At 49.0% G+C, this 26,834-nt stretch overlaps 10 protein-coding genes across 10 annotated transcripts; 6 read left to right on the top strand and 4 right to left on the bottom strand.

The window, feature by feature from the left end:
- Positions 1 to 1,386: 1,386 nt before the first annotated feature.
- FSST1_011079 (transcription factor domain-containing protein) lies at positions 1,387 to 3,194 on the top strand (the record flags this gene model as incomplete). The annotated part of the gene is made up of 3 exons (XM_083234176.1): positions 1,387 to 1,897; positions 1,949 to 2,453; positions 2,504 to 3,194. The coding sequence occupies 3 exons, from the start codon at positions 1,387 to 1,389 to the stop codon at positions 3,192 to 3,194; spliced, it is 1,707 nt and encodes a 568-aa protein (XP_083080775.1).
- Positions 3,195 to 5,463: 2,269 nt separating this feature from the next.
- On the bottom strand, positions 5,464 to 7,697 carry FSST1_011078 (uncharacterized protein; the record flags this gene model as incomplete). The annotated part of the gene is made up of 3 exons (XM_083234175.1): positions 5,464 to 5,476; positions 5,525 to 7,516; positions 7,585 to 7,697. 3 exons carry the CDS (start codon positions 7,695 to 7,697, stop codon positions 5,464 to 5,466), a joined length of 2,118 nt encoding a protein of 705 aa, XP_083080774.1.
- Positions 7,698 to 9,379: 1,682 nt separating this feature from the next.
- FSST1_011077 (protein PPG1) lies at positions 9,380 to 10,511 on the top strand (the record flags this gene model as incomplete). Its single annotated transcript, XM_083234174.1, has 4 exons — positions 9,380 to 9,395; positions 9,448 to 9,681; positions 9,747 to 10,001; positions 10,054 to 10,511. 4 exons carry the CDS (start codon positions 9,380 to 9,382, stop codon positions 10,509 to 10,511), a joined length of 963 nt encoding a protein of 320 aa, XP_083080773.1.
- Positions 10,512 to 10,916: 405 nt separating this feature from the next.
- Positions 10,917 to 11,848, bottom strand: FSST1_011076 (immunoglobulin E-set; the record flags this gene model as incomplete). Its single annotated transcript, XM_083234173.1, has 3 exons — positions 10,917 to 11,047; positions 11,101 to 11,472; positions 11,755 to 11,848. The coding sequence occupies 3 exons, from the start codon at positions 11,846 to 11,848 to the stop codon at positions 10,917 to 10,919; spliced, it is 597 nt and encodes a 198-aa protein (XP_083080772.1).
- A 2,970-nt stretch (positions 11,849 to 14,818) lies between these two features.
- Positions 14,819 to 16,195, top strand: FSST1_011075 (KilA-N domain-containing protein; the record flags this gene model as incomplete). Its single annotated transcript, XM_083234172.1, has 3 exons — positions 14,819 to 14,888; positions 14,944 to 16,108; positions 16,162 to 16,195. The coding sequence occupies 3 exons, from the start codon at positions 14,819 to 14,821 to the stop codon at positions 16,193 to 16,195; spliced, it is 1,269 nt and encodes a 422-aa protein (XP_083080771.1).
- Positions 16,196 to 17,228: 1,033 nt separating this feature from the next.
- FSST1_011074 (NAD binding domain of 6-phosphogluconate dehydrogenase-domain-containing protein) lies at positions 17,229 to 18,341 on the top strand (the record flags this gene model as incomplete). Its single annotated transcript, XM_083234171.1, has 3 exons — positions 17,229 to 17,330; positions 17,391 to 17,561; positions 17,613 to 18,341. The coding sequence occupies 3 exons, from the start codon at positions 17,229 to 17,231 to the stop codon at positions 18,339 to 18,341; spliced, it is 1,002 nt and encodes a 333-aa protein (XP_083080770.1).
- A 1,044-nt stretch (positions 18,342 to 19,385) lies between these two features.
- On the top strand, positions 19,386 to 20,526 carry FSST1_011073 (RTA1 like protein-domain-containing protein; the record flags this gene model as incomplete). Its single annotated transcript, XM_083234170.1, has 3 exons — positions 19,386 to 19,617; positions 19,704 to 20,202; positions 20,292 to 20,526. 3 exons carry the CDS (start codon positions 19,386 to 19,388, stop codon positions 20,524 to 20,526), a joined length of 966 nt encoding a protein of 321 aa, XP_083080769.1.
- Positions 20,527 to 20,694: 168 nt separating this feature from the next.
- FSST1_011072 (AP-3 complex subunit beta) lies at positions 20,695 to 23,163 on the bottom strand (the record flags this gene model as incomplete). Its single annotated transcript, XM_083234169.1, has 3 exons — positions 20,695 to 22,866; positions 22,928 to 23,070; positions 23,124 to 23,163. 3 exons carry the CDS (start codon positions 23,161 to 23,163, stop codon positions 20,695 to 20,697), a joined length of 2,355 nt encoding a protein of 784 aa, XP_083080768.1.
- Positions 23,164 to 23,540: 377 nt separating this feature from the next.
- FSST1_011071 (uncharacterized protein) lies at positions 23,541 to 24,206 on the top strand (the record flags this gene model as incomplete). The annotated part of the gene is made up of 1 exon (XM_083234167.1): positions 23,541 to 24,206. One exon carries the CDS (start codon positions 23,541 to 23,543, stop codon positions 24,204 to 24,206), a length of 666 nt encoding a protein of 221 aa, XP_083080767.1.
- A 254-nt stretch (positions 24,207 to 24,460) lies between these two features.
- Positions 24,461 to 25,905, bottom strand: FSST1_011070 (Nuf2 family-domain-containing protein; the record flags this gene model as incomplete). The annotated part of the gene is made up of 2 exons (XM_083234166.1): positions 24,461 to 24,577; positions 24,634 to 25,905. The coding sequence occupies 2 exons, from the start codon at positions 25,903 to 25,905 to the stop codon at positions 24,461 to 24,463; spliced, it is 1,389 nt and encodes a 462-aa protein (XP_083080766.1).
- Positions 25,906 to 26,834: the final 929 nt, after the last annotated feature.

Raw genomic sequence — 26,834 nt, 5'->3', positions numbered from 1 at the left:
AGGTAGTGTATGTAGTGAGGTGCCATGGCGGTTCATAAGCTCCGTAGTAGTCAAGGTGGGACATCACGATCTCCAACGCATAGAAGGGAAAAAAATATGTATCAGGGTTCCCCTCACGATAGAAGAAAAAAAAACAAGGACGTGAAAGAAACGAAAAAGAAGAAGAACAAGGCTTCGAAAGACAGCTGATTTCCCAATTGGGTCGTTGTGTCACTTCTGGCTGGACGGTCCCATCAAGACCCATATACGACAAGCTTTCTGCCGACTGTAATGGAAGACCCATGATGCAGGTCCCGAAGGTTCGGCTGCACGATATGTCGTTTCCTTACCCTTTCGGGGAGCGTTGGTATCGGCTTTAGTCGGGGGATTGGGCTAGATGAACGTGGGGCTTGGCTGGCCTTTGCTTTGTTACCTATTAGGACTAGAGTTGAAGAGGACAAGGGGAAACGAAAAAGCGAGGCGAGCATGGGATGGGATAGGATTCATCATTGGGGGTATATGCTGTAATCTGATATGGGGTGACTTATACAATTTACATATTGTCAGAGATGCTGGGCACTGCTATCAATTCTGATTGGCACCGAGTCATGAGATCTCCTCCAGCACTGTACACTATACCTTGCTGGGGGCTGTATCGTACTGTGCCTCCCGTCTGCAAGATCCTGGTCATTCTTACGGAATGTTGCCAGCATCTTTATTGAACTAACTGTCTATGCTCTGTCTCCAGTTCATCCATAGAATGTTCCATACTGAGACGAAGCTCGATCTGGATTTGGTCTATTTCGCATCATTGCGTGCTTCGCTATTACCTAGCTAAGTACCTACCCAAGTACTATCCAGGTAAACTACTAGGGAGTAGGTAGTTGTTGTTGTCTTTGTTGTTGTTACTCTTGTACAGTCGTAAAACAAACGGTACCTGCCGGTTTCTCTGGACTGGGCTCATGGAACTAACGTGCCTGCCTATCTTCCTATACCTAGAGTGGGAGACTCGCACCTTCTTCCATTTACCCCTCCATCATCTTTCCTCCCACCTCTCAGTCTACCTATACCTTAGCCTTAAGGTACCTATCTCTACATTCCGTCTCCTCCATCCATTACTTTTCTCTTCCGTCACAACCTTTTTTTAATTCATCATCGTCATTACATACCTACTCTACTATTACTACCAGACTCCTCTTACCCCCCGCCTTACATTGGTACATCGTGCACCTCGTTACAATCTCTTTGTCTCAGTCCATCATGAACCTTCTGTAACGACTCGCTCGTCACATCCAAACCGCTGTCTCGCCCGCCACAAGAGAGCTCGAGCACGACCTGGACCTAGTGAAATCCTAGGATAAAACACCAGCACCAGACCTGTCAAGCTGCTCTGTCAGCACCCGGCGCATGCCGCCAAGCAACACCAAACCGTGTCACAACTGCCGTCGCCGACGCCTGCGCTGCGACCGCTCATGGCCGACATGCCACAAATGTGCGGTCTCGGGGCAGGAATGCCTCGGGTATGGCAAGGTTTTCGTCTGGACTCAAGGTATTGACTCTCACGGCAATGTCAATCCGCCTCCGGGCCGGAGGCTACCCGACGACACTGATTCTTCCGCCTCTGCCTCGCCCCCGGGACATTATCATCAACTGGGTCAAGGTCAACATCATGACCGCCCGAGACCCCAGCCTCAACCTGACTATAGCGACCAGCACCCGCTGGCGCGCTTGGTCCAACAAGCACAACAGGCTGCCCAAGAGGCAGAGGAGTTGAAGCGACATCAAGAACAGCCAACCCCACGCAATGACGAATCTGCGTCCTCGAGCGATGGCAATATGCCTTGGCCTTCTCCGGCTGCACTTACAGATCCGTTGTTCCAGGATCTTGACCGCACATCGCGATTCTACCTAGCGCATTGTAGGTCTTGGCTCTAGTACTTACCTTAATCGATACTAATGCGTGTCCCAGTCTCCGAAAGCGTTTGCAAGGATCTCGTGGTCCGAGACACACCTGAGAGTAATCCATTCCGCGAGCTGATACCCTTGACACGGAAGCACCCGCTTCTTTTTCAAGTTCTTATTGCGACTTCAGCTATCCACTGGTCCAATGTGTTTCGTCGCGTCACCAAGATCCCCACTGGCATCCCCAATCCAGGCGACTACCTCTCTGTGCTGCGCTCAAAGGATCTTGTAACTCACCAAGCTCTTATCGATGCCTTGACGGCCAAGCAAAAGGCTATGAGCCACCTTAGGGAGGTGCTCGATACACTTGACCCTGCGGGTAGTGAGGTGGCACTGGCTGCTATGCACTTTTTTATCAAATTTGATTTGATTGATTTGGACAAGTCGGACAATCAGAGCTGGAGGGCCCACCTCGAAGGCGCTACCAGTATTATGGCACTTCTTAACCCGGATAGTAACCCCGACGCTTCTAGTAGAATGTTGCGGGACCGGGTCATCACTGACAGCTTCATGTAAGTGTGCAATTCGGCTGCCGCGTATAGTGGATACTGATATTTTATAGTTATAATATTCTCGGCTCGACGTTGACCTCGGGAGGGCTCGCTGCAAGGGTTGCACGACAAGCTTTTCAGTTTCTACCTGTTATGAAACGTGTGGAACTGACAAGTTATTTGTCCTGCCCTCCAGAGATTCTCAACATTATTCTTTCCGCTTCTGAATTGTCTCACGAAGTGCCCTGGACTGACCAGTCCTTGGGAGCGGCAGATAAGGCACTCGCCCTGATAGACGAAGCTCTTGCCGTTGATATTCCAGCCTGGGCAGACTACTTGCGGCAACACAACATCACCCAGGACCTCAACAGTCGAGTGCGTTTAGCCTTAGCACACCGGTCGGCGGCATGCTTGTACATCCTCCAAGCGTTGCCACTAGTTCGGTCGTTGCGGTCTATTGATACAGATTTTCTGCTTGAGGACGTTTTGAGCAATTTAGCTCTCATTGACGAGAACGACCCATACTTCAAAGCCTCCTCGTGGCCAACATTTGTTGCAGGGGCTGAGACACGAGACCCTGAAAGACGCACATGGACCCTGTCCCGGTTATTGTCAATTTGGCAGATTTGTCCGTGGGGGTACCTGTTCACGGCAATTGAGATGCTCAAGGCAACGTGGGCGATGCAAGATACACGCAGCACGGATAATGTCAACTGGCTACATGATTTACGTGGGATGGGATTTGAGAACTTGATCGTTTAAAAATGATATGATACTTTTGGCTACAGGGTGTTTCTGGTTCCGGTCTATATACAATGTGGTGTATTTTTTAGCGTCGGAGCAAAAGTCGACTCGTGTGTTTTATCCTAGGGTTCAGTTCGGTTGCAAGCTCGGAGTACCAAAGAATTAGCTAATGACTTTAGAGGAACGCCGCGTGTTTTTGGCCAGCTGTTCACAGTTCAATGCTAAGAGAATAGAAACGTATAGTGTCGGGACGAATGTCTTCGCAAATGCCGGTTCTAGACCAGTCGAATCTCACGATGGCTTCACCGAGTTCAACAAGCTGCTTTTCTAGGCATGGGATTTATCAGCAGACCCACCATCTATACTACATGAACTTAGATGATAATAGTTTTGCAATGGCCGCTTGACCTATTCTACTCACTTCACCTTCACCATGCCATTAATTACCCGCAAGTCTCTATCACAAAGAACCCTGTTCGTGATATCTCAAGGGTCCTAGTAGACCGGTTGCTCCACTGGCCAGAAAGAACGAACTAGCCAAGAACATGCTGCTTCGACGAAAGCGGTTTGAGCTTGAAATCTCGGCCGAGACACCTGACCACCTTTTGGCGTCCTGCGAGATTACGCCTAGGGTATCGTGTCAACCCGTCAACCCGTATCCTCAAAAGGTCTGAGCAAAAACAAGCGAAGTCAACGGGGAATGGAATGAGTTGTGTCGTACACGTGTAGGACAAATCTGACTTCCGTGTTAGATCAAGGTTACACCGCATCAAAGCCAGGATTCCTCTTTTCTCCTCAGCGCATACATGGTGATACCCCTCATCTACATAGATACCTTGCTTTGTATTGTCTTGGTTAGATCTGAAGCCGTTGTGTACCTTAATGGTACAAGCCTACAAGGGCATGTTAGTCACCAATAGAGAAGCGAGGCTTGAAGTAGAAAACGGAATGGCGAAGGCAAGTGGGTGTGATACCCCAACTGCATTATTCTTTTCCCCTTTGTCTCAGAATGGTCGAACCCCTCGCTGACGGGATCAGAGTTGTCGTCGTCCTTGTTGGTGATAGACGGTCTCATACATGGCCGCAGGTGTGATCTTTCCTCAAAATTCCAGGATCGACATTATGAATGGAGATAGCACTACGCTTCGTTATCTCATTCGATTAGGCGCAAAGATAAGATGAATCACACTCATTGATCTTTTGATCTATTGGTTGGCAAGGTAGCCATCAGTTGTCTAACGGCTATCGAAAGTTTGATGTGGGGTTTTGGGCCAATAGCAGAACTGTAGCATCATATATACGCGTACTTGTATGAGCATATAACATATGTAATTTTTATACTTTTGAATTGTATATCATGTCTGTTGAATGGCGCTAAAAGAGGGCACGGCAGCGGAGTCATAGAGAACATACCTGTAGTTACCTATCTTGATCATGTGTGGCTACTTGGCCAGCCATCTGTTTGGAGCATTGGCCATTGCTATATCCTTTTTTCCCAGTCGGCCAGGATAAACAATCGAGAACGATAGTGTGTGAATTGATCCTATATTTGGAAAAGGCCAGCAACAAACAGCTCATGACACACCGGCATTAGTTCTGGTAAAGCTTCTAATTACCTACCCATTATGGCTCCTACGAAATACAACCAAACTTTTTTATATGTTGTACTGCAAGACTGTATCGTCGAATAGAAACAAAGGGCATTGACACAAAGCCATAGAGACATGGGCATGCATCCGATGTCTCGGATACTGTTCCTCTTAATACTGACCTACAACGCAAGAATTAAAGATCAAAACATTCACCGCAGTGGAAACAAGTGCAAAGTAGGGAGGTGCAGGGAACGGCCAGGCACAGAATGTTGGTCGATGGCGCACCAACAAGCCATGATCATCATGAATGAACAATCTCGTAACGCCACGCGTGGCAGAGGTTCAAAGGGACGGTATGTATAGTGACAAAAAGGGATCTCAAATACGGACAGACGAAAATAGTCAAATTAAGAATGATCCACGCATACCTCGTGAATGACATACGCCAGACATGCACCTTGGTCATGATGATCGTTAATAATACCCGAAACCCAAGCGCCATTCCAAGAAATTGGTTGAACCATGGCCCAAATTGAAGTGATTAAAAGGAAAATGTAAGGGATTGTGCCTGGCCTAGGTACAGGAACTGTACAACTCGAAAGTTGCGGTTCCGAGTTGGAGAGTGAAACAAAGAAAAGATCAAGTACCGGTCAAGGTTGATGAGGACAAAATCACAAAGGTGTGATGCACTTGGTTTACCACCGACGGCTGTTCTGGTGTTAGCAGGGAATGTTTGCAGCGTACTATATGGCATACCTATAAGCCGAATCGAGCTTCGTCTGACGGCGTTTGGGCTTCAATCCTGACAATGATGATTTTCGCCTTGGTGACTCTTCAGGTGTTTTGGCCTTTGAATCCCGTCCGAGCAACTCAGCTTCCAAGGAATCCAACCCTGATGATGCAGCTGACATTGAAGAGTCTCTTGAGGCTGGTGTTCGACTGCGACTTCGACTGCGGTTACGGCCACGGCTGCGGCTGCGGCTGCGGCTGCGGCTGCGACTACGGCTGCGACTACGGCCACGATCTCTATCTCGATCTCGATGGTACCTGTCTAATCGCCGATGATCATCGACGTTATGGAAAGTTGTTGACCGATATTCGGAGCTTTCGCGACGTCGTTTATGCCTCTTGGGCTCGTAGGTATCATGTGAACCCGAATAGGCGTCGTGTGATCCTCTGCGCTTCGCATTGGAAGAGCTCCGAGATCTTTGCCTCTTTGATGGTCGTTCAACAGAATTATCGTCATCTGAGTGACCTCGTTTGGGGTGTTGTTCGATAACCTCCCCACTTTCGGACCTTTCACTCCGAGCACTTTGATCGACCTTGGACGGAAGCTCAGAGACGGGATCCCCGCTAGGAAGCTTACCATCCCGTACAAACGCGGGGTCGGATTCGACTTCTGGCCAATATGGTGTTTCGTGTATCGGTTTGACGTATTCCTCGATATTGTCAGCTTGGACATAGACTGATTCGATGCATTTCGCATCCCATTTTCTAGGAAGAAGCACCTCGTCATTATATTCTGCAGGCAGTGGCTTGCCAACCTCATCTGGGGGGTGATGGGGTTCTTCTTTAAAGATTGCCTCCTTCTCCCATTCCCACTCTTCTTTGGTGGCCTTCTCAGGCACTTTTACCGGTACCGCTTCTTCCTCTGGTTTTGGGTTTGGGTTTGGGTTTGGTTCTTGTTTCTGTGATGAATCAGGTATAACAGGACTTTCAACTTGAGCCTTCTTAGCTTCAGGTGTTCCTGAAGGTGTACTTGACTTTTGCTTGGTAGGTGAGATAGATGGGGTCTTTTGTTCTTGCTTTGGAGACGGGAGGGGTTTAGGGAGGTTGGCTGGCTTTGGGTCAGGCCGCCTACTGTTGCCGTCTTGTGATTTCTGTTCTTGTCGAGGGTGCTGATTCTTCTTCTGTCGATTGTCATGGTTACGATTGTGTCGATCGTTCTTGCGTTTGTTCCGGTGATCGCGAGGGTGATCAGGAAAGTCTCGACGACCTCTGTTGGGCTGTCCATGAGGCTGTGGAGGTTTTGGGGGCAAAGGAGGCTTCGGGGGTAACGAGGCGGGCAAAGATAATGTTGAGGCAGGACTTTGACGCGGCACAGGAGGTGATCCAGATGATCGCTTTGGCCATACTTTCGGGGGCACTGGAGAAGGGATAGGAGGCCTAGGAGGTGGCGGGTGTCCATATGTAGGTGGTGCACTGTGAGGGGGAAACGGGGGTGGGTATGACGGCGGCGGAGCATGATGCCCATATGGTGCTGAAGCAGGCGGAGGGTAAGAAGGATAGTGAGGCTGGTGGGCGTATGGTGCATGATCTTGATGAGGCGGAGGATGTCCGTAAGGGCGTGAGTACGATGATGGTCCTGGAGGTTGAGGTGGTGGTGAATTATAAGTGCCCGGCGGTCTATGAGGAGGCGCCGGCAGACCTGGGGGAGGGCCACCATAGGAAGGTGGAGGATAAGGGTGAGAATAACCCGGAGGTGAGTATCCAGGTGCATAACTAGATGCTGGGCTTCCGTAAGGGGGATAATGAGGAGGATATGAAGGAGGTCCTCCTGAATATGGCGTAGGCGGAGGTCCGTATCCCGGAGGCGGGCCATATCGATTTACTCCTGGTGCCGGCGCTGGTACAGGTGCGGGAGTGTATTTGGTTATAATAGGTCCTTTCGACTTCTTTGGACCGCCGTGATTATCCCTATTGCCGCCATGTCCTGGAGTATTTGAGTTCCTCCAAGCTGCAAGGCCACTGTCATTGCGTTAAAAGCTGCGAGGCACCAAAGTCGATGATGGGACTTGAAGGAAATTGATACTTACGCTGGAGTTTCCCGCGTAGGCTCGGGGCATGCTATAGCCCAATGGCCAGCAGTACCACAGTTATAACATCGAGCCTCGTCTGGCCGAGGTTGGCCAGGAGCCGTGTTGGGCATGGCTGGCGAAGTGAAGCCAAGTGTGCCAAGAGAAGCTTCAACCCAGACAGTACACTATCCTGAAATAGATCAACAGAGAGGCCGTACAGGTTAGACAACTCCGTGGCTTCTATAGATGTAGCGTGATGCCAAAGAAGAGTAATGCTAAAGCGACTTGGTCAGCAGGATGAGATGAACACTCAAGCACGGCCACTGCTGAGGCGGAACAAGTTTGAGCAAGCGGACTGAGGCTTGGTTGAGTAACACCGTGATACGTTTCACAGCAGGGCTTCAGAACGACTGAGAAGCGATGCGAAGCGATGATATAGTTGAATAAGGCAGCGATATGGATGCTTTTGGGGATGCTTCAGCCCAAGCTTTTCAGTGGCCAGCGCGCGATCGCGGCATACGAAAGCCCCCTCCCTGAACCTGCTCTGGGCTTATCAGAGAGGCTTCATTCAGGGACCATTAAGGGAAGGGGCGGGATATTTGGGTTTGCGACGAGAATCGCGGATTTGAATTGGCGATGAGGCTCAATTCAGGCAAATCACTAGAAGTAGGCAATATTGATGCGATGATAGTCATTGGTTGATGGCAATGCTGAAGTTGTCGCGTGCGCACGGGCCATTTCTCCAGGAAGAAAGAACAAGGCAAGTCCAAATGAATTAAACTTTGGCCATTCCTGACCCTTCAAACAGTACCTGCCTAAGGTACTAACTTGATTAATTACCTATCAATTACAGTACCTAAACGATGGATGCAAATAAGGCTTTATCAATCAGTTAACTCAATATTATCTAACCAACGCCGAGGAACAAGCTCTAACCACCATGCGCATTGTGTATAGGTAGGTAAGCTTATTTTACGCAAGCTTCAATAGTTTAACAAACTCTTTCACGCCATTTTAAATCAGCACAATAGATGTACATATGTAGTGTGTTATTCTCATAAACAATCCTACGCCAACACAAAATATCACTATCAAATTCGTCTTTCTGTATATGTACTTGTTAGTCTGTCTTACAGGAAGAGTTGACCCGTTCCACAGGCTTAGTGGCGTATATATATGTACAGTGCACATATTTGAAAGAGGAAGTCATCTCTAAGTTCCAACTAAATTACAGAAAGGCATGTTCAATTACTCGAATCCAGCGATATTATTCGGCCTCACATATACCAGAGCTTTAGAAGCCTAACTACTAACTACTATAAAGAGCTCTCAAGATGTTGCTGAAGTGTGGAGGTGGCCGGGCCATTTTCCCGCCGACCGTCATGCAGCAACGACTAAGCAAAGCGCCAAAAAAACATCCCACAGCTCGAAAAGCATCAGCGACACCACCACCAAGATGTTGCATATATAATCACGACCACGGGTTCGCATCCACAACATCTTTACTACCGTAGCTCTGTCAGCCTTCCAAGATTCGTCCACCCTACATAACCTCGATCTACTTTCGACCGGCTTCGCCCCGCACCTATGTGAATCGAACTGTCGGGCCCGATCATGTTAGTACAACAACCGAGCTCTTCTCTAGACATCATCCTCGCCAGGAGCCGAATTCGACGTCGGCACCCTTAATGATACCGATCCCTCAACGCATGCTTCTCGATCCTTACGAATACACTTGAATAGCGACCCTCCGTATCGCTCACCTACTCAATTCACTCGGCATCACCAAACGTATCGACTTCTATATTCCACAATGCCTGGGTTACCTTGTAAGCACCCTTCCGGATCGAAACGGTCCCCAGGCTGACGTATCTCATTCAGCGTCCGTCGATCTCGACGAGTGTATTTCGCGCTTATACAACAAGGAGTTGCTTGCCGAGTCAGTCATCGAGGCCGTCTGCGCCAAGACGAAAGAGCTTCTTATGCGCGAGTCTAACGTCGTCCACGTCCGCGCGCCCATTACTGTCGTTGGAGATATCCACGGACAATTCTTCGACCTTATCGAGATTTTTCGCATCGGTGGCTACTGCCCTGACACCAACTATCTGTTCCTTGGTAACCGCTCACGAGCTCGAGACGAATAATGGTGGATATTTGCTGACTACGACGGGACCTAACAGGAGACTACGTTGACCGTGGCATGTTCAGTGTTGAAACAATATCGTTGCTTGTATGCTTGAAACTACGATACCCTAATCGCGTGCATCTAATCCGCGGAAATCACGAGTCGCGCGGCGTTACGCAGTCATATGGCTTCTACACAGAGTGTTCGCGCAAATATGGCAACGCCAATGTGTGGCACTACTTTACCGATATGTTTGACTTTTTGACTTTGAGCGTTGTCATCAACGATCAAATCTTCTGTGTCCACGGTGGTAAATATAGTTTAAGCTTATTTCAGAAGGGCTATGCTGATACGTTGTATAGGCCTATCGCCCTCTATCCACTCAATCGACCAAATTAAAATTATAGACCGATTCCGCGAGATTCCTCACGAGGGCCCTATGGCTGATCTGGTCTGGTCTGATCCTGATCCTGAGCGCGATGAATTTTCCCTGTCACCCCGCGGCGCGGGGTACACTTTTGGAGCACAGGTCGTCAAAAAGTTCCTGGCTGTCAACAATATGTCGCACATTCTACGCGCTCACCAGCTCTGTCAGGAGGGCTTCCAGGTTCTCTATGATGACCGCCTTAGCACTGTTTGGAGTGCGCCAAACTATTGCTATCGCTGCGGAAATATGGCCAGTGTTCTCGAAGTCAGCGACACAGGTGAACGGTTCTTCAACGTTTTTGCAGCAGCGCCAGAGAACGACGTGCACAAGGACCTTCAACCAGGAAACGAAAAGTCTGCCGACGGCAATGCCTTACCAGACTATTTCTTGTAGACGACCAACCCCATTTATACATACACATACCGCCCTGGAGTGCTTCACTCAGGCTTAACGATATTCACAGCAATATGATACCATGTCTTCAAAAACAGACTTTACGAACCGGGCCTGAGCAATGGAGTTGTATAGCATAGAACTTGATGTATATAGGCATTTTTATTCTCCTGCAGTATCGAAGCTCTAGATTTAGCCACAGGTACCGTTGTCATCGACAAGCAGGTGACAGGAAACAGAGCAAGACCTTTCTCCAGCCGAGTGAGGTTTTCTTTTGATTTGAGTTTATGTGAAATTTTTTGTGTGTATGTTCCTCTCCAAATGTTCAGGTATCTCATTATCTCATGACTTGTGATATGTAATTTTGAGTTATGTCGTCGGTCCGTGCTACCAAGGCGCCGTTGTCTACCAGTCCTTGGCGATATCGAAACTCCACTCAAACTCGAGATGCTTCTTCTTATCGTCGTCCACGAAGCTAGAGATGGCGTTGTAGTGGCCACGAGCGAGCATGCCGCTGGGGGCCTCCTCCTCCTGGACTGTAGTGTTGTTAGTACTTGGTTCTGTCTAGCAATTCGGGCGTGAAACTTACACTTCTTGATGTAAGTGGGCTGCTTGTCGGTGCTGGGAGCGTAGCTGCCAATCATCTCAGAGTCCTTGGAGACGCGGATACCCTTTCGCTTAACAACCTGAACGTAGTGGAGGCCGCTGAGAATCTCGTGCTGAACCTTGAACTTGGCGCTCATGGTGAACTTGGCACCTTCCTTGATGTTGAAGGGCTTGTCCTTGAGGGTGGTCTCGCTTCCAGGGGTAGAGAGATCGATGGTGACGGGAGGACGGCCGGGTGAGTCCATGGTCAAGGAGAGAATGATGCAGACTCGGGGATCGTTGGGATCAGAGATATCGGTACCACCTCCAAGACCAAGGGACTCCTTGTATCGCTGGAGAGACTCATCGCCAGCGTCTGTGGGAGATAATGTTAGCATATATCACAACCGCGGTGATCGGGTCGGCAAGGCGGTAAGCATGGAAGGACATGAGATGGGAGAAACTTTCGTCTGTGTTTTCACAACAGACACCGCCGTCGCATAGCTAAAGTTGCGAGATCTCTACGACCGCAACTCTAGCGTGCAGCTTTAAGCAAAAAGAAGCGTATAGACATGATTCCATGTTGTGTTGACATGGGGTGCCATAGCTTGGTGGTATGTAGAGCGCATATCGCGAAGCTTGAAGGAGATGCACATACCCATCTGCTGGTACTCGGCCAGGCTCTGCTTAGGCTGGGAGAGCTTGTAGCCCTGAGTCTCCTCGGGCATGGTATCATCGTCGTGGGAAGCCATGGTGGGCGAGCGGGGGGAAGCTGTTGGTGAAGAGGCGGGGTGAAGGTAGAAGCTGTGGGTGATGCTATCGAGAAGCTACCTAACCAAGCAAATGTTAGGTAAGTAGATTGGAGTTGAGTAGGAAGAGGGAAGAAAAGGAGGAGAGGAAAAGAAGGAAGCTTACTCGTTGAACCCAGGCAAGGCAAAGTAGAGGTGAGGTTGGGTCAGGGCGGGCTTAGAAGTGGAGGGGCTTCATTCCGAGTTAGGGGATTGGATCCATTTGTTGCGGTGACGGATGGACGACCTACCCAGGTATTGAGGGGCTTCCCGTTCCCGCAGGGCGGTGTTGCAAGTCTGTTACCGTACTGCTACTGCTATTGCTCTAGCCTTGGCCTGGGCTGGGTCGGGCTGGGTTTGGGTTTGCTACAGTGGGGACCAGGTCCTTGAGGAGAAGCCTCGATTGGATCAAGATCAGAAGTCGAGGCGGCGGCGCCAATAATCGTTATTTTGTAGATTATCAGATATGGAGATTTTGTGCAGTAGTTACTGTTGGGTGGTCCTCAGGGGTGGAAAGTGAGACCGGAATCTGAGACTTATTTCTGGCGGTTTTGTCTTGTCTTGAATTGTTCGAGATATGAAGAGTGGGGATGAAGAGTTGGGCTCTTTTTATACCATTAACGGTGGCTGCATTTATTAACTGTCTGCGAAGATACCTAATAGTCAGTGACGGCCCTTGCTAACTTTTCGACCATCTCACTATCAGACCAAGACTGGCCAAGAACGTACGGTATGATGGATGTTGTGTTGTTAGGTGGATTTACTACTATCCGATGTGTGATGCCGCATGGCATGATGCTTGTTAACATTGTTAGTTAACCTCTGTGTCCGAATCATTCTCATTCAATATCAGGGATGGATACTGATTCAACAACCCTCAGATAGCCAAGCTTGACTATTGAATAGCTCCGAGACGCTTCAAAAGGGGCGAGAAGGAACAGTTCTAGGGTAACCGTCGCTTTTTGGATAACGTTTCACAGGATGATGGGTTCGCTTAGGTGACAGTTTACCCAGATACCAATTGGTATCTTGTTGAAAAAAATATCTGTAGGCATTTATGCTATCTCTAGCTGATCAAAGGCTGAGGTGCTGAGAGTTATCACCTAAACGCCTACGCTGGTGGTGAATAGATACGTACAAGCAAACCTTTACGCCACTACCCTACGCGTGAACGCGGAACGCGGTCAGCAAATCTGAGACCCGACTAAGAACAGGTAAATAGCATGCATGCATCACATATCGCAAACTCCCCAGGGAGCTCCTTGTCAGAACCATCCGTTATCTGTCAACCAGACAGACATCAAGGGTCTGGTGCCTAGGGCCAGGGAGTACCAGGAGTCGAATAGGTCGAATACTGGAAAGCTTCAATCCGTCCATCACAGCTCTTTCAGGCTTCGAGCTTCTGTTGTTGTCAAATGTAAGGCGATTAGCTGAAGAGACACGCTACTATGCAACAATACAGCACCAGTTGACGCGCGACAATGACATGGTGCGGTGCCATTTGTCAATGTCGCAGTCATGTCTGTGAGTAGCCAATCCGTCGCGAACCTGAACAAAGAAGAGTGAGATTGTAAGCGTTGCATTCGGTCATTGTCTTTGCTCAGACCACATCTGTCAAGCCCGATCCATGCCATGTCTCTCTCTTGCTTGTTGTGCTTCGCTTCAAATCGAATCATGGCGCCGCACCCGCAAATCTGAGATGATAGACAGCCAGACAAAACCCATGCCCATTTCCCCGCGTTCTGTGAGCCAGCCAGCACCAGTGACTTGTTTGTGCGCCGGACACAGTGAAGGTAGTTCAGGGGATCCAGGGACCCTAGGAGACTTAACTGACTTGCTTGTTGGGGGCCCGGGTCAGGTCCAGGTGTGGTTCACCCTGAAGATCGACGTTGGTTGGCGCTGGAGTCGGGCTTGCTTGGGTTGCCAGGTTGCTAGGGGCGGCAGAAGAGTTGCTGGCAGACTCTAGAACAGAGTTTCCCCACGTGCCCTCCTGGCTAACCGTACCAGGAAATGGACTGGAATATGACACCATGGATGTGGAAGCGAGGATAGGAGAACAACAGACTAAACCAGAAAGCTCATAGCTATCAAAACTTTTTACTCGTCAATCTGATTAAAAAAGGAACCTAATAGGAAAAAATCCCAACAAAATCTGTCGCGAAAAAAAGAGGAACGCGTAAAAAGGAGGTACGTACATTTATGCTGGCAGGGGGACTCAGCGGGTAATAGCGCTAAGTCAGGTGCACGGCAAGATGGGGGTAATTTGGTCAGAAATTAACACAAGACTTCTCGATTCACCAACAGTGCCACATAAATCGCAGTACCAATCTATCTCGCAGCTCCCCACTTACTTCCTCTATACTAATCCCTTTCAAGAAGAACCCGCCAACAGGGCCACCCTAAAGTCTTCGACGCTATCGATGTAATTTGCGCGACGGCTTTCTCGTCTCAGCTCTCGTCCCTCCTCGAATCTGTCGCGAATCTTTTCACCTTCACCTTCGCCTTCATCTACTTCATCGTGTTTTTCTTCTCTCCCTCTATTTATGGTATAGGCACCCTTGGAAGTCGCCTACTTTCTTAACAATTTTTTATCGTCTGAAGCGCCATTGACGTCTTCATACGGCTTACTTGTATTGAATGAGCTAAGCTCTGCTTGACACGGTACGTCTACAGTCAAAACTGCCACAGCCTGTTACCCCCCCAAATCCTGAGCCTGCACCAGAAATCTTCCACGTTGCATCGTGACCAATTCCACTAACACGACCTTTCTACTTATCTCAGGCCATTAATTATACTTTATCCTCTTTGCGCGCTGAATCGAAGCAACGTCTCTTCGCCTGTCGCGGTTACGCTTCGATTTCACTATTCTGAGGTCATCCACATTGGTCGCGCCGCGCCTTATCTTCCCCACGATAATAGACATCATCATACATGATGGCCTCTCAACATGAGCGCACACTGCCATCCAAGCACAACATTCTCTTGATCGAGGGTGTTCCAGATCGTAAATACTCCTTTTTCTCCAAGTCGCGAGTTTGTATGCTCACCATTGTCCCTAGATACCGATATGGTTTCGCGTCGACGCCTTGGGCAAACTAAGCTTACGCCTAAGATGACCGGCTCTAACGACTCCGAACTTGGTGTGTTCGACTACGCGCATCTTCGCGCTCCTCTGCCTAAGGGCATCGTCTCTGGAATCTTCAAGTCCAGCCCTAGCAGCTATTTCCTCATGCGACGCAGTTACGATGGTTACGTCTCGGCAACTGGCATGTTCAAGGCTAGCTTCCCCTATGCTGAAGCTTCCGATGAAGAGGCAGAACGGAAGTATATCAAGTCTCTTCCGACTACGAGCCACGAAGAGACCGCCGGTAACATCTGGATCCCCCCAGAGCAGGCCCTCGCCCTCGCTGAGGAGTACAAAATCGTTCCCTGGATTCGCGCGCTATTGGACCCTACTCCAATCAGCATGTTAACTCCTTCCGGCTCGCCTGCTAAGGCCATCATGGCCCCTCCCAAATTTGATGTTTTCAAGGCGTCGCAACCTGTGCTGGCCCCCCCTACGCCATCGGTCGCTCCTCGAAGCACGCGCTCACGTCGTTCCGCAAGTCCCACCAAGAGCACAAGGCGCGCTCCCCCTTCACCTCGAAAGCGGAGCACTCGTGCCAAGGCCGAGACTGTCGAAACTATCACAGAGAAGGCCGATCTCCTCAACGGTGCCCCGGAGCTCGAGGCCAAGGTCGAGGAGACCAAGCGGGAAGATATTGTGCTGCAATCTACCGAATTTGAGCCCGCCATTGTTCTGGAGCCTAGGGAAGAAGATCCCAAGGTTAGGGTTCACGTTGAAGAGGATGTTATCACGGATGATGCTGGTGTTGAGACCAAGCGTACAATTACAGAGGTCGAACTTCCTCTCCCTACTGCTGGCGAGCCTCCAACTGCTGAGGAAATTGCTCAGATGATGAACGCGGCCAAGGAGATGGTCCAAAAGAGTAGGGAACATGAGGCCGAAGATGAGGAGCAAGATGAGACCAATGCTGAAGAGGGCTCTACTTCTGCCAAGAAGAGCAAGCGCAAGGCTGGAGACATCTCGGTGGGTGATGAAGAGGGCGACAAGACTCCAGAGGAGCAGCCCCGATCAAAGAAGGTCAAGACCGAGACCCAACTAAGAAAAGAAAAGGTCAAGAACCGGGCGTTGCTCGGCCTAGGCGCCACTGTCGCAGTTGGGTACGTTGATATTCGTTCCGAGAGTGTGTGAATGACAGCTAACATGCCGGTAGTGCCATCGTTCCTTGGCTCATGAACTTCCTCTAAGTCACGAATTTTCATGTCTTCGGAAATTGGGCCATTGTAGGGGATCTGAATAGTCCCACGATTATAATGGCTGAGATTTATGGGATGGACGGGTTGGATCGGCGTGGCTATTGTTTTTTTCCAGGTTGCTCTTCGTTTTTGTCCTTCTGTATTAACGGATCACTACCCCAATACTACCCCTATTGTCTGAGTAAGATGTGCAAGACTGCATCTTAGTCGTTTATCGTTACTTATTATACCACATCACTTTACCTTGCCTTTTTCAGTATTAACTTTGCTGCCACAATCTCCATTCATTGCACATACTCTTTGAATCCACCAGTCGTCAACGCTTGGTAAGTTGGCAGAGGTCAGGATTCGTATTTGATACTTTCTGTCTCGTTGAGTTGTGATAACAGGACTTGAAATGGACTTGACGAAAGAAGTTCGTATGAAAGGACCTGAGAGTTGATGGACTCAGCTTATATCGGACTATATATGTATCAAGACTTGAATATAAATAAAAACAAACATAAAAAACACCCTCATCTTTGATGTCTGGCTGCCTGTTAAGACGAAGTACATGTAGTTGGATCGTTGAATATGGAACCGCGAGTTATCTCATTCATCTGCACTTGCTGCATTAAAACCCCTCCATAGAAAAAGGACATAAGTTCTTGCAACTGTTGCCCCAGGTTTTAGCGCTTCTCGGTACCTAAAAACTCCCCACAGCTCAGGGGCCTGTCAAGGGTTTCCCCGCATCCTCTCTCCTCCGCGTTGAGACAATCTCCAACTCGCAAATCATGTCATGTCTTGGTACCTGGGAGGATGTAAGTGCTAGTTTACTCGGCGACTCTGGCTAAGTACGGCAATGGCCGGCTGTCATTCGGGTAACCATGTCCCCCACACGTCAACTGTACTCGATGAGATCTCATATCTTTTGTGTAATGATGACTTTGGTTCTTATGATCTTTGATTTAATTGATTGATCTTATTGACCTGTCCTTTCCGCCTCGTATTCCATCTGAATACATATTTCTTATATCCAATCAATATGAGAGCTTCAACACGTCTTGGAAGCTTGATGCTTCGTCGAGGCTTTGCCAGTTCAGCACGACGACTGGATAATTACGGCTTCATCGGTCTGGGACAGATGGTATGTATAGTTCTCAGTGGTAAAGACGGAAAATACCATATACTGACATGAGCATATAAGGGATATCAAATGGCAAAGAATCTTCAGTCAAAGTTGAAACCCTCAGATAAGGTGTCCATCTTTGACATCAATCCTGAATCTATGAAAGGCTTGGAAACGGAAATGAAGGCAGCTTCGACAGGAGCACAGGTTGAATTAGCAGCGAGTGCATTTGATGCCTCCAAGGATGCTGTATATCTCTCACTCATGACGGCTATGTTCAGGTTCGCTGACACTCTCTAGGATACCATCATCACTGTTCTTCCAGAGCCTCAGCACGTCAAAGGTGTATACGAATCCATCATCACCTCTTCTCTACCTAAAAAGGATCGAGTTTTCATCGACTGCTCAACCATTGACCCATCTACATCCCGCCAGGTCGCCAAGGCTGTGTCTTCAGCTGGACAAGGCACGTTTGTTGATGCGCCCATGTCTGGAGGTGTCGTGGGTGCCACTGCGGGAACACTTACTTTTATGCTTGGTGCCTCACCATCTCTCGTCCCCCGCCTCGAGCCTGTCCTCATGCTCATGGGAAAGAAAGTGCTGCACTGCGGCGAACAAGGCGCCGGTCTATCCGCGAAGCTGGCCAACAACTATCTCCTGGCACTGAACAACATCGCGACAGCAGAGGCCATGAATCTGGGTATGCAGTGGGGTTTGGATCCCAAGAAGCTGGCAGGCGTTATCAACGTCAGTACAGGACGATGCTGGCCCAGTGAGGTCAACAACCCCGTGGCAGGTGTTGTCGAGACGGCACCAGCCAACAGAGATTACCGAGGCGGGTTCGGCATCGCGCTGATGAAGAAGGATCTCAGACTGGCTATGGTGGCTGCTGAAGAGGCGGGCGCGAGAATGGAATTGGCCAAGACGGCGTTTGCGGTTTATGAGGCTGCCGAGAAGGAGGAAAAGTGTCAAGGAAGGGACTTTTCGGTTGTGTATAGATACTTAGGCGGTAAGGAAGAGCAGAGCTAGGGTTAGAAGTCAAGCCGAGAGTAGAATTATCAACTTGGTTTATTAGTTATAGACAAGCTTTTTTTTACTTCCATGCCAAGTTCAGGAATGAAACAGTTACATGCAAGATCTGAGTACCACTGCATATCATTTACATGTGAAACCATACATCGTTTATCAATCCTGCCCTACAAGAATCTCAGACCCAATATCGGATCGGCCATCTATAAAACCCCCGAAGTCCCGTCCCTACCACACAAGAATTTGTCACAAACGGACGAGATTTGACCCGACTCTACCTCCCTACCAACGGTTTTCAGCTATTTATGTATTTACATTTTCCATTTAACCAGGGGTCGGCCGCCAAAACCTAATGATGACTCGGGACTTCGGATCAAGGTAACAAAACGGGTAGAGAATTGCAAGCGAATTAGCACTCTTATTGGTTTGTAAAGAACCCGAGGTCAACACGAGGAATGCGAGGAAACGCGAGAAATAAGCATTCAACGTTTGACCAAGATAAGCGATCTACGCCCGGGAATTATGCCAGCCGGGTCTTGGCGTCTTCATTCTTGGCGACTAGCTCGAGTTGAATTTAACCTTCGAGTTTGCCAGTTTTCTTCCCTTCATTCTTCTACAGAGACTGAGCAAAAGTCCATTGTGTAACATATGGGAAATATTGTAATACCCGGATTTCCGATGTGTTGGTCCCCAGAAATCGGGCCTGTCGGGTTGTAGTCGAGTCAGCTCTGCATGGGATGGATGAAATGGATAGGATGGAGGGTATCTGCACCCTCTTGCATCCCACTTCCTTTCTTCATTTATCCTTCTTTTATCTCCATTCATTACCCTGTTATTGGGTCTAACTTATTAGCGACTACTGTTATTAAACACAGCTCCTCATCTCGTACAAGCGGGTCGTTCCTCTGAAACGAATACATACATTAGTCGTCATACATACTAATACTAGACAGAGTCCAATATTACATTCCCGTTTTCTCTTTTTTGTTATTGACTTTTTCCCTTTCAGACATCCTAGGTCGATTGTATCTTTAGACCGCCATCATGTACGAACTATACGCCCGTCGTCCAGCGACATTCGACGCCTGCACTGATATCACTGATCTCTGCCCTGTTGAAGCAACAGTTCTGGGCTATGTTCCCAACAAGGGTTCCAGCTATTTCTTCACCATCTGTTTCGCGGCCTTGTTCCTCTCTGCTGTGGGCATAGGTATTTGGAAGCGAACATGGACGTATGCTGCAACATTGGGAGCAGGTTTACTGCTTGAAACTGTCGGTACGTTTTGCCAAGCTCAAATACAGATCCAATCTGCCGGGAAGACATGAGAAGAAAAGGATTATGCATATACTAACATAGCCAAGGATACATTGGTCGTGTACAAATGAGCCCTAATCCTTGGAAACAATCGGCCTTCCAGACTCAGATTTGCTGCATCATTATCGCCCCGACCTTTATCTGCGCCGCCATATACCTCACGCTCAAGCACGTCGCCTTGGCTCTCAACCCATCACTCTCACGATTCCACCCTCGCTGGTATCCGAGAGTTTTCCTGCCTGCCGACTTGTCGTGTCTCATCATCCAGGCCATTGGTGGTGGCATCGCAGCAGCAGCCAAGCGTGACCAGCCCGACCTGGCTACCAACGGTAACAGAACCATCATCGCCGGTGTTGTTCTCCAAGTCGTTGTCCTGCTCGCATTCGGTATCATGGGAACCGACTACTACCTCCGCGTGAAGAAGTACATTCACAGCCCAGAGGCTGCCCCTAACTCGCTGCACGTCTGGCAGGATAAGAAATTCCGGCTGTTTGGCATCGCTGTTACGGTCGCTTACTTGTCCATTCTCACACGTTGCATCTACCGGTTAGCTCATCCTCCCTCCTTTTGTTAACTCCGGTATTCCGGTAGTTTCATATATTTTTTCTTACATCAGCTGACGCGAGAAAATACAGAATTGCAGAGATGGCTGGTGGTTGGGGTAACCACATCATGCAGGATGAGCCTAGCTTCCTTGTACTTGACAGCACTCTTATCCTTGTGACAGGCTTCTGCTTGACTGCTTTCCATCCTGGCATCTTCTTCCCCCAGATGGCGGCTAATATGCGACGAAACAAGACCACTGAGGGTGAGACGCCCGCTGAGTCTTCCAGTGAGGAGAGAAAGGTCGAGAACACCCGAAATGCTTAAAAATTTTTGGTTGAAATATATTGTATTGGGAAATTGATATAGCCGGCTTGGTATGCGCTTGTTTTGGAATGGGCGCAGGGTGTTTGTCGCTTGGAACGATACTAGATCAGATCTTGATGACTCGGACGAGTCCAGCTTAAACGTCTTTTATAATGCTTTCTATCGATATTAGGACTTGACCAGTCTATCGGCCTCCCCATCGTCATCGTCACTGTCTGTCTCCTCCTCCTCTTCTTCTTCCTCCTCCTCATCATCATCGTCTTCTTCATCGTCGTCCTCTTCTTCGGATGACTCTTCTTCTGTCTCGTCTGACGACTCTTCACTTTCCTTTTCTTCTCCAAGCCAATCGTCCAATGTCTTTGTACCGACCGCTTCACCTGTACCGTTGGCCTTGGTGGGCATGGTGGGCATGGTGGGCATGGTTGTCTTTGCAGCCTCATCTAGTCTATCACTAGCAGGCAGTGTGCTTCTTTCGACGTCGTATCTGGAACCTTGGCCTCCTTCAGGCTCTCGAAGCCGACGGTCAGGCTGCTGCCCTTCCTCGACCCAGTCTGGCAAGGGTTCATATCCCCTGAGGCCATGAATACCGCTACCACCAGCAAGCACCAGTGTGGATGAGCCCAGTAAGAATCCCTTTCGGGACTCAGATGGACTTGGAGCCTGGGGGGCAGGTTTCTCAGCAAGCAACATCAGAGTAGCCAGCTGAGGTACTGCAAGAAGCGAACGATACATCCTCGCACGATCACGAAGGTCGAATGATGTATCGTACCTGACAAGGAGAAGAGCGTACTCCCATAGTCTCACAATAGGATGGGTGTCTGTCTCCATAGGTGAATCCTCCTCTGCATCCCGCTCTTTTTCCGCTTCGCTCTTGCGATTGATATGATGGAGATACACTTTAGCTGCCAAGAGTAGAATCTGTTGCCTAGCAACTGGTGATTCGTTTGTGAACTCTTTAAGCAGGATTCTAAGAACATCCGGCGCGATGTTGTCCTCTCCATTTAGGCCTGAAAATTCACCCACCAGCCAAATGATTGTTGCTCGCGCCTGAGGATCGGTTGCAGAGTCGAGATTCTTCGCCAGCCGAACGACCGTTCCAACATGTCCTTGAACATCCTGTTGTATCAGGTGACGAATTACAGTCAGTGATTCGGCAGCGAGGGTGCCATCCAGACTTGTGATCTGACCCAAGAGTAGCTTCAAACATCGAGGAGCTGCAGTAGTGTCGGTCTGGGCGCAGCGGCCAATAGCGCGCGCCGCTTCACGAACCAACGCTTTGTTTGTTCCTTGCGAGAAGTGTTCTAACTCCTTCAGAATAAGACTCTTGACATGTGAAGGGCTGTGGGGGAAGATAATGGTCAAGATCTCCAACTTCAGTTCCCAGATAGGGGCGGTGTCTGTAGCCCGAACAAGGAAGTGACTGGCATATTTGACAAAGTCTGCTGGTCGAATAAGACACACAGAAACGATATTAAAGAGAGCCGTCTGCTGTATGTCCTGGGCCCCACGAAGCAAAGCAATCAAGGGGCCGATAGCCTGCTTCACATATTCCGGCGTGCCAATGTCAACGTAGCATCTAGTAACGGCGACAACAACACCAGCGTTTCGGCTTTGTAGAAGAGGCCTGATTCCATTCAGTAGCAATGCGAGGTCTGGGTCCAAGACTGAAGAAGAGCCTTGGCCTCGACTGCCTTGTCGTGATTCACCGTAAAAGTCGTCTACTTTCTGTTCCTGGGCGGTCTCGACAGATTCGTCCTGTGATTTAGATTTTCGTGGGAAGCACTTTCGTGCATAATACGTCATGAGTCGCAGCGTCGCCAGTTGGCTCCATTCGTCCATGTCCACTACTTGCTTTATCAGCGCGCGATAATGTTTATGTATCAGATCTATTTGGTCAGGGCAAATCTCCAGGAAAGCTGACACGGCGGCTCCGGCGACGTAATACTGTTTGTCGCCCAGCAAAGTGGACAGGTTTTCGATCAACTGCGGCGCTTGACTCGGGTCCAATCGATGGCACTTCGGGATCGCAAGGGCAGCGGCTTTCCGCACGTAGGGGCTCATGTCGGCAATACCCTTCTTGATGGCGAGAGATACGATCTGGCTGATGACGGGGACTCGGATTCCCGACATGGTCTTGAGAGCAAGAGCTCGAACTTGAGGGTTCTGGTCGGATAGGGATTTTTGAATAGTATTGATGGACAGCAGGGCGAGGTCGGGTTCTTGTTCGGCATGGTGTAGGAGGTAAATGTAGACAAGCTTCTTGATCTCTATATTCGGGGATGCAACGTTCTTGACAACGGATGAGAAGAATGGCAAGGTCTTGTGGTTGCGGTACATCATCTGCCTCAATACTGTTAGTTAGCCAAGCTCTATCACCAAAGAAGATAGCAACACCACGCACCGCGATAACGCGCCGTAAACCGTCGAGAACCTCGCGCTCATTTCTACTATCCAGCAACTTTTTCATCTGGTTTCTATCTAGAGGCTTTGAGCTCGTGCGCGCACCGCGCGTCGCCTGGGCTGCATCGAGGGTGAGCTCCCTCGCTAGGGAATCAGTTAGTTCAGCACCAGGTAGGGCGGTCAGTAGAGAGGCATACCAGTCTCCATGAGAGCTGAGATACGTGCTATTGACTCCATTGCGCGAGTGAGCTCTGAGCTGACGCCGCGTTAGGAGGGGAGAGGGGTATTTTCGGGATTGGGTGTAGGTAGATGTTCGAGATGACGTTCTGTAGACGATGGTTGCCGCGGACTAGGTACGGAGGTGGAGGGGCGTGGCAGTTAGTGGGGGATCTCAACGTCTGCCGCCCTGGGTACTATAGCATCGTTATATCGACAATCCTTGAGTAGACCAGACTTTAGACATCGTAATGGATAGCCTGAGCATTACAATCAATGCAATTTAGGCACTTGTCTGAGGTCAACCTACTCAACAATGTCAATCAGGTTGGCACAACTCAAATATTCCTTCACTTTCGTTGATTGAAGCTACCCTGTATTTTTACAACACGGCGATCATGGCATCGCAACCGGTCGTTCTCGCACCAGCAACACCTTCAGAGTTTTTATCACACATTATATCCTACCACAGATATCCCACAACACTAATAATCGGCTCCTCCAAAGCTGAGTTCCACACATCCCTCGTTGAGGATGTCACCCGTCATCTCACTCTCCAAGAAGTTGACACAGAGGACTCAGCAACAGAGCCCTCTCATGTCCTCTTAAAGTCATCGCTATACCAAATCGCCATTTCTCGCCATATGAGGATTCTATTCGCACCAACAGTCACACATCTGCGTGCTTATCTTTCCGTCTTCACACCCAAAAACTCCTTGATATCAGCACCACCAAACTATACCCCTGACTCTCATATGCCTCTTCTTCTGGTCTATGGTCTCCTCGCTCTTCATAGAGATGCAAGCGAATGGTCTGCGCAAGGGATTGGGAACTCTGCGGCGTTGCTAGTTGATGCCGCGTCACGGAATGGGTTCAAGGCTGCTGTTATTGAGCCAAAAAGTGTGGGCGGACGCAAGGATCTAGAACAGCTCGGAGGAGAAATGGTACCTTTGCTAAATGGAACAGCGAAAAGGGATGATGGGACATGGAGCGGGCGAACTGTCAGTATCAAACAAGTTCTGAATCGATGGTTCAGGTTTGAAGTGCAGGAACAACAAAACTGACATTTCAACATTCCAATCTTGCAAAGTTACACCTCTTGAATCATAAAATATACCGTGCCATTCATCATATCCATCTGTTACTAAAAACATTACATTGTTGTTGTTCTCAGAATAGACATAAATATCAGCGTTAACATTAACATATCGTCATTACACTCTCCCAACGCCGTCCCATGGTATCTATATCCAAGTATCGCCGCTAATCATAACCCAAAGCATGAGAGAAAAAGAAAGCAAGTATCGCACGGGGTGAATTAAGAAATGGCTTGTTCCATCTCAGCAATGTATAGCTTTATGTGGGCCTCCATCTTGCGATATTCTTCGTGCGCGCTGTGAACCTCGTTCTCAATATTCTCCTTCAAGTCAAGCATCTATGCACATGTTAGCAAACCGCAACCTCGCCATAAACCGGGCCAGAATAGCTTGCCTTTTTCTCAGTCTGCTCGATCCTGACACGTCGAACCTCCATCTCCTTCCCCTTTTCCGTGTGCTCCTCGGTAAGCTGCCTGTGAATCGCTCGGAGTTCATGCATCTTCTCCTTGGCCTCGTGAGCCTTGTGATTGCTCTGCTCACGGAGTTTTTCTGTGCGCTCCATCCACTTGGTCAGTTGGCGTTTTAGCATAGTCTCGGTGCGCTCGACTTCACGCGCATTGTTACTGCGCTCTGAAAGAGCATCACGCTGCTTTGCATTACGTGCCAACTCTTCTTCCTCTTTTGCTAATTCCGAAGCAATCTCGTCGAGAATCTTGATACACGACGCAACGTCTGTTGAGACGACAGAAAAAGAGTCTGTTGATGTTTGAAGAGCTCGTGCTCTTCGGTCCAGGGCGTCGATATGGGACTTGTCGTTGTTGAGAATGTCGCGCAACTCAGCCAAGTTCTCCTGAAGATCAGAGGCGCTTTGGAGCACATAAGGTCGCAGTTTCGTGCTTTCTTGTTTCAAAGTCACCTTTTCATGTGTTTTTTGTTCCAGTGCAGTAGTGAGCTCGCCCTTCTTTTGCTTGGCCTCCTCAAGTCGCGCAGCTACCCTTTCTTGGTTCCTTCGAAGCTCAAGGAGTCTCTTCTTGAGCTCTTCGTTCCTCATTGTCTTTTGCTGGACCTGGGCCTCCATCGCCTTGCGGTTGTGCTTCATATCCTCTAGTCTACCCTCGTTCTCCTGGTTTTCTGCGTATAGCGTCTCGATACGGGTCTTTGTCGACTCGGCCTTATTGTAGTGTTGGTCGATAACAGCCGTCTGGGACTCGCGGAATCGGACAAAGTTGATCAGGTAGCTGAAGATCTTGACAAGGCGATCGTACGTCGGTTTGTATAAATCGTTGAAGCTAAAATCGGTGATGCCGCACTCGAATAACAACCTCCGTAGCGACACATAGAAGCCCATCAGGTTGCGAGTGTCGGAAGGAATAACGTCTGCATACTCTCCAGCAATATCCTCAGCCGCGGCCCGCATGGCCGGCTCGACGGTCTCGCGCGTCGCATTGAGAAGAAGCTCAGCGAACCATTCGAATATTTGCTGAACGTGGGCGGCATTTGGTTTCTGGAGATCTGCGACGGTAAAAGTGATGCCGATGTCGGTAATACAGCCTACGATCTCGCGATCAGGGAGGCGCATAAAAGCATCAGCCTCTTCCTCCTTCTTTCGGGTGCGCGAGTTCTGCTGCGAGGTCGGAATAATGCTCATTCGCGGATTGTATGCCATGGTTGCTGGTACCTTTGGCTATGATAAAATTCGTTATCCTTTCTTTTCCTTTCCTCTGATTGCGCTTCGGGTTAGTCTATCGCGAGTATTGAAAGTGTTTATCCAATTCGTTGTTGCCGCGGAAACATTGACAGTATCATCACGTGACGACCCATGAGCACTTCATGCCTGCCCAACAGTTGGTTCTAGAAGAAAGATGTGTCAGTGCTGTTTCATATATATGAAGTTTAAATGCCCAACTCAAAGAAGTGGCTGGACCTGGCAAATGAAATGTGTCTTATCACTCATTTCTTTTTGTTCGTTGAATACACTTAAACCACGAACTTTTCGCGTCGCATACCTAAAAGAGCAAGCCTCCAGAGTTTAGATATTGAGTCTTACATGACTTTACTTCAAAGCAATGCCCTGAGCCACGATCACTCCTCAGCCTTGCATGTCTCGAGTCTTGATATTGTCTAGACTTATAAGTGAGTACATTCGGCGAATATCCAGTGTGTTCTTGAGGAATTGGCACCCTGGTCAATTCAGCACATCACCATATTGTATGCACTACTAATGATGGAAAGTCAAGATGGTGCTCAGTCACATTATTGGCGAGGATCGGTTGGCAATGCTCGACTGTCCGCCCTACACTGCGTCGTCTCACTTGCAGCCGTCAAACTCGTATTGTTCATTTTCTAGCCTGTCAATTAATCACTCACTTTGCGTGGCTGAAGCACATACATAATGCAAGCAGAAGCAAGCACGGAGAAGCAAGTTGCCGTGATATTTATTTGCTGCAACATGTGGTCTTCAGTCACAAGCACCGTCTCAAGTTACTTTGCTTTGCTTTAGGTACTTTGCCAACGCTGAGTTTTGAAAGAAAACCCTTTGTCAACGGCTTAGTCCAGTTCCTCAAAGACTCTTCGTCCCACGTTTCCTACAAGATT

The sequence above is a fragment of the Fusarium sambucinum genome, chromosome III (assembly GCF_050947815.1).
Source record: "Fusarium sambucinum isolate potato_lamoka chromosome III, whole genome shotgun sequence".
Lineage (NCBI taxonomy): Eukaryota > Fungi > Ascomycota > Sordariomycetes > Hypocreales > Nectriaceae > Fusarium > Fusarium sambucinum.
This window is presented reverse-complemented; position numbering and strand designations above follow the sequence as displayed.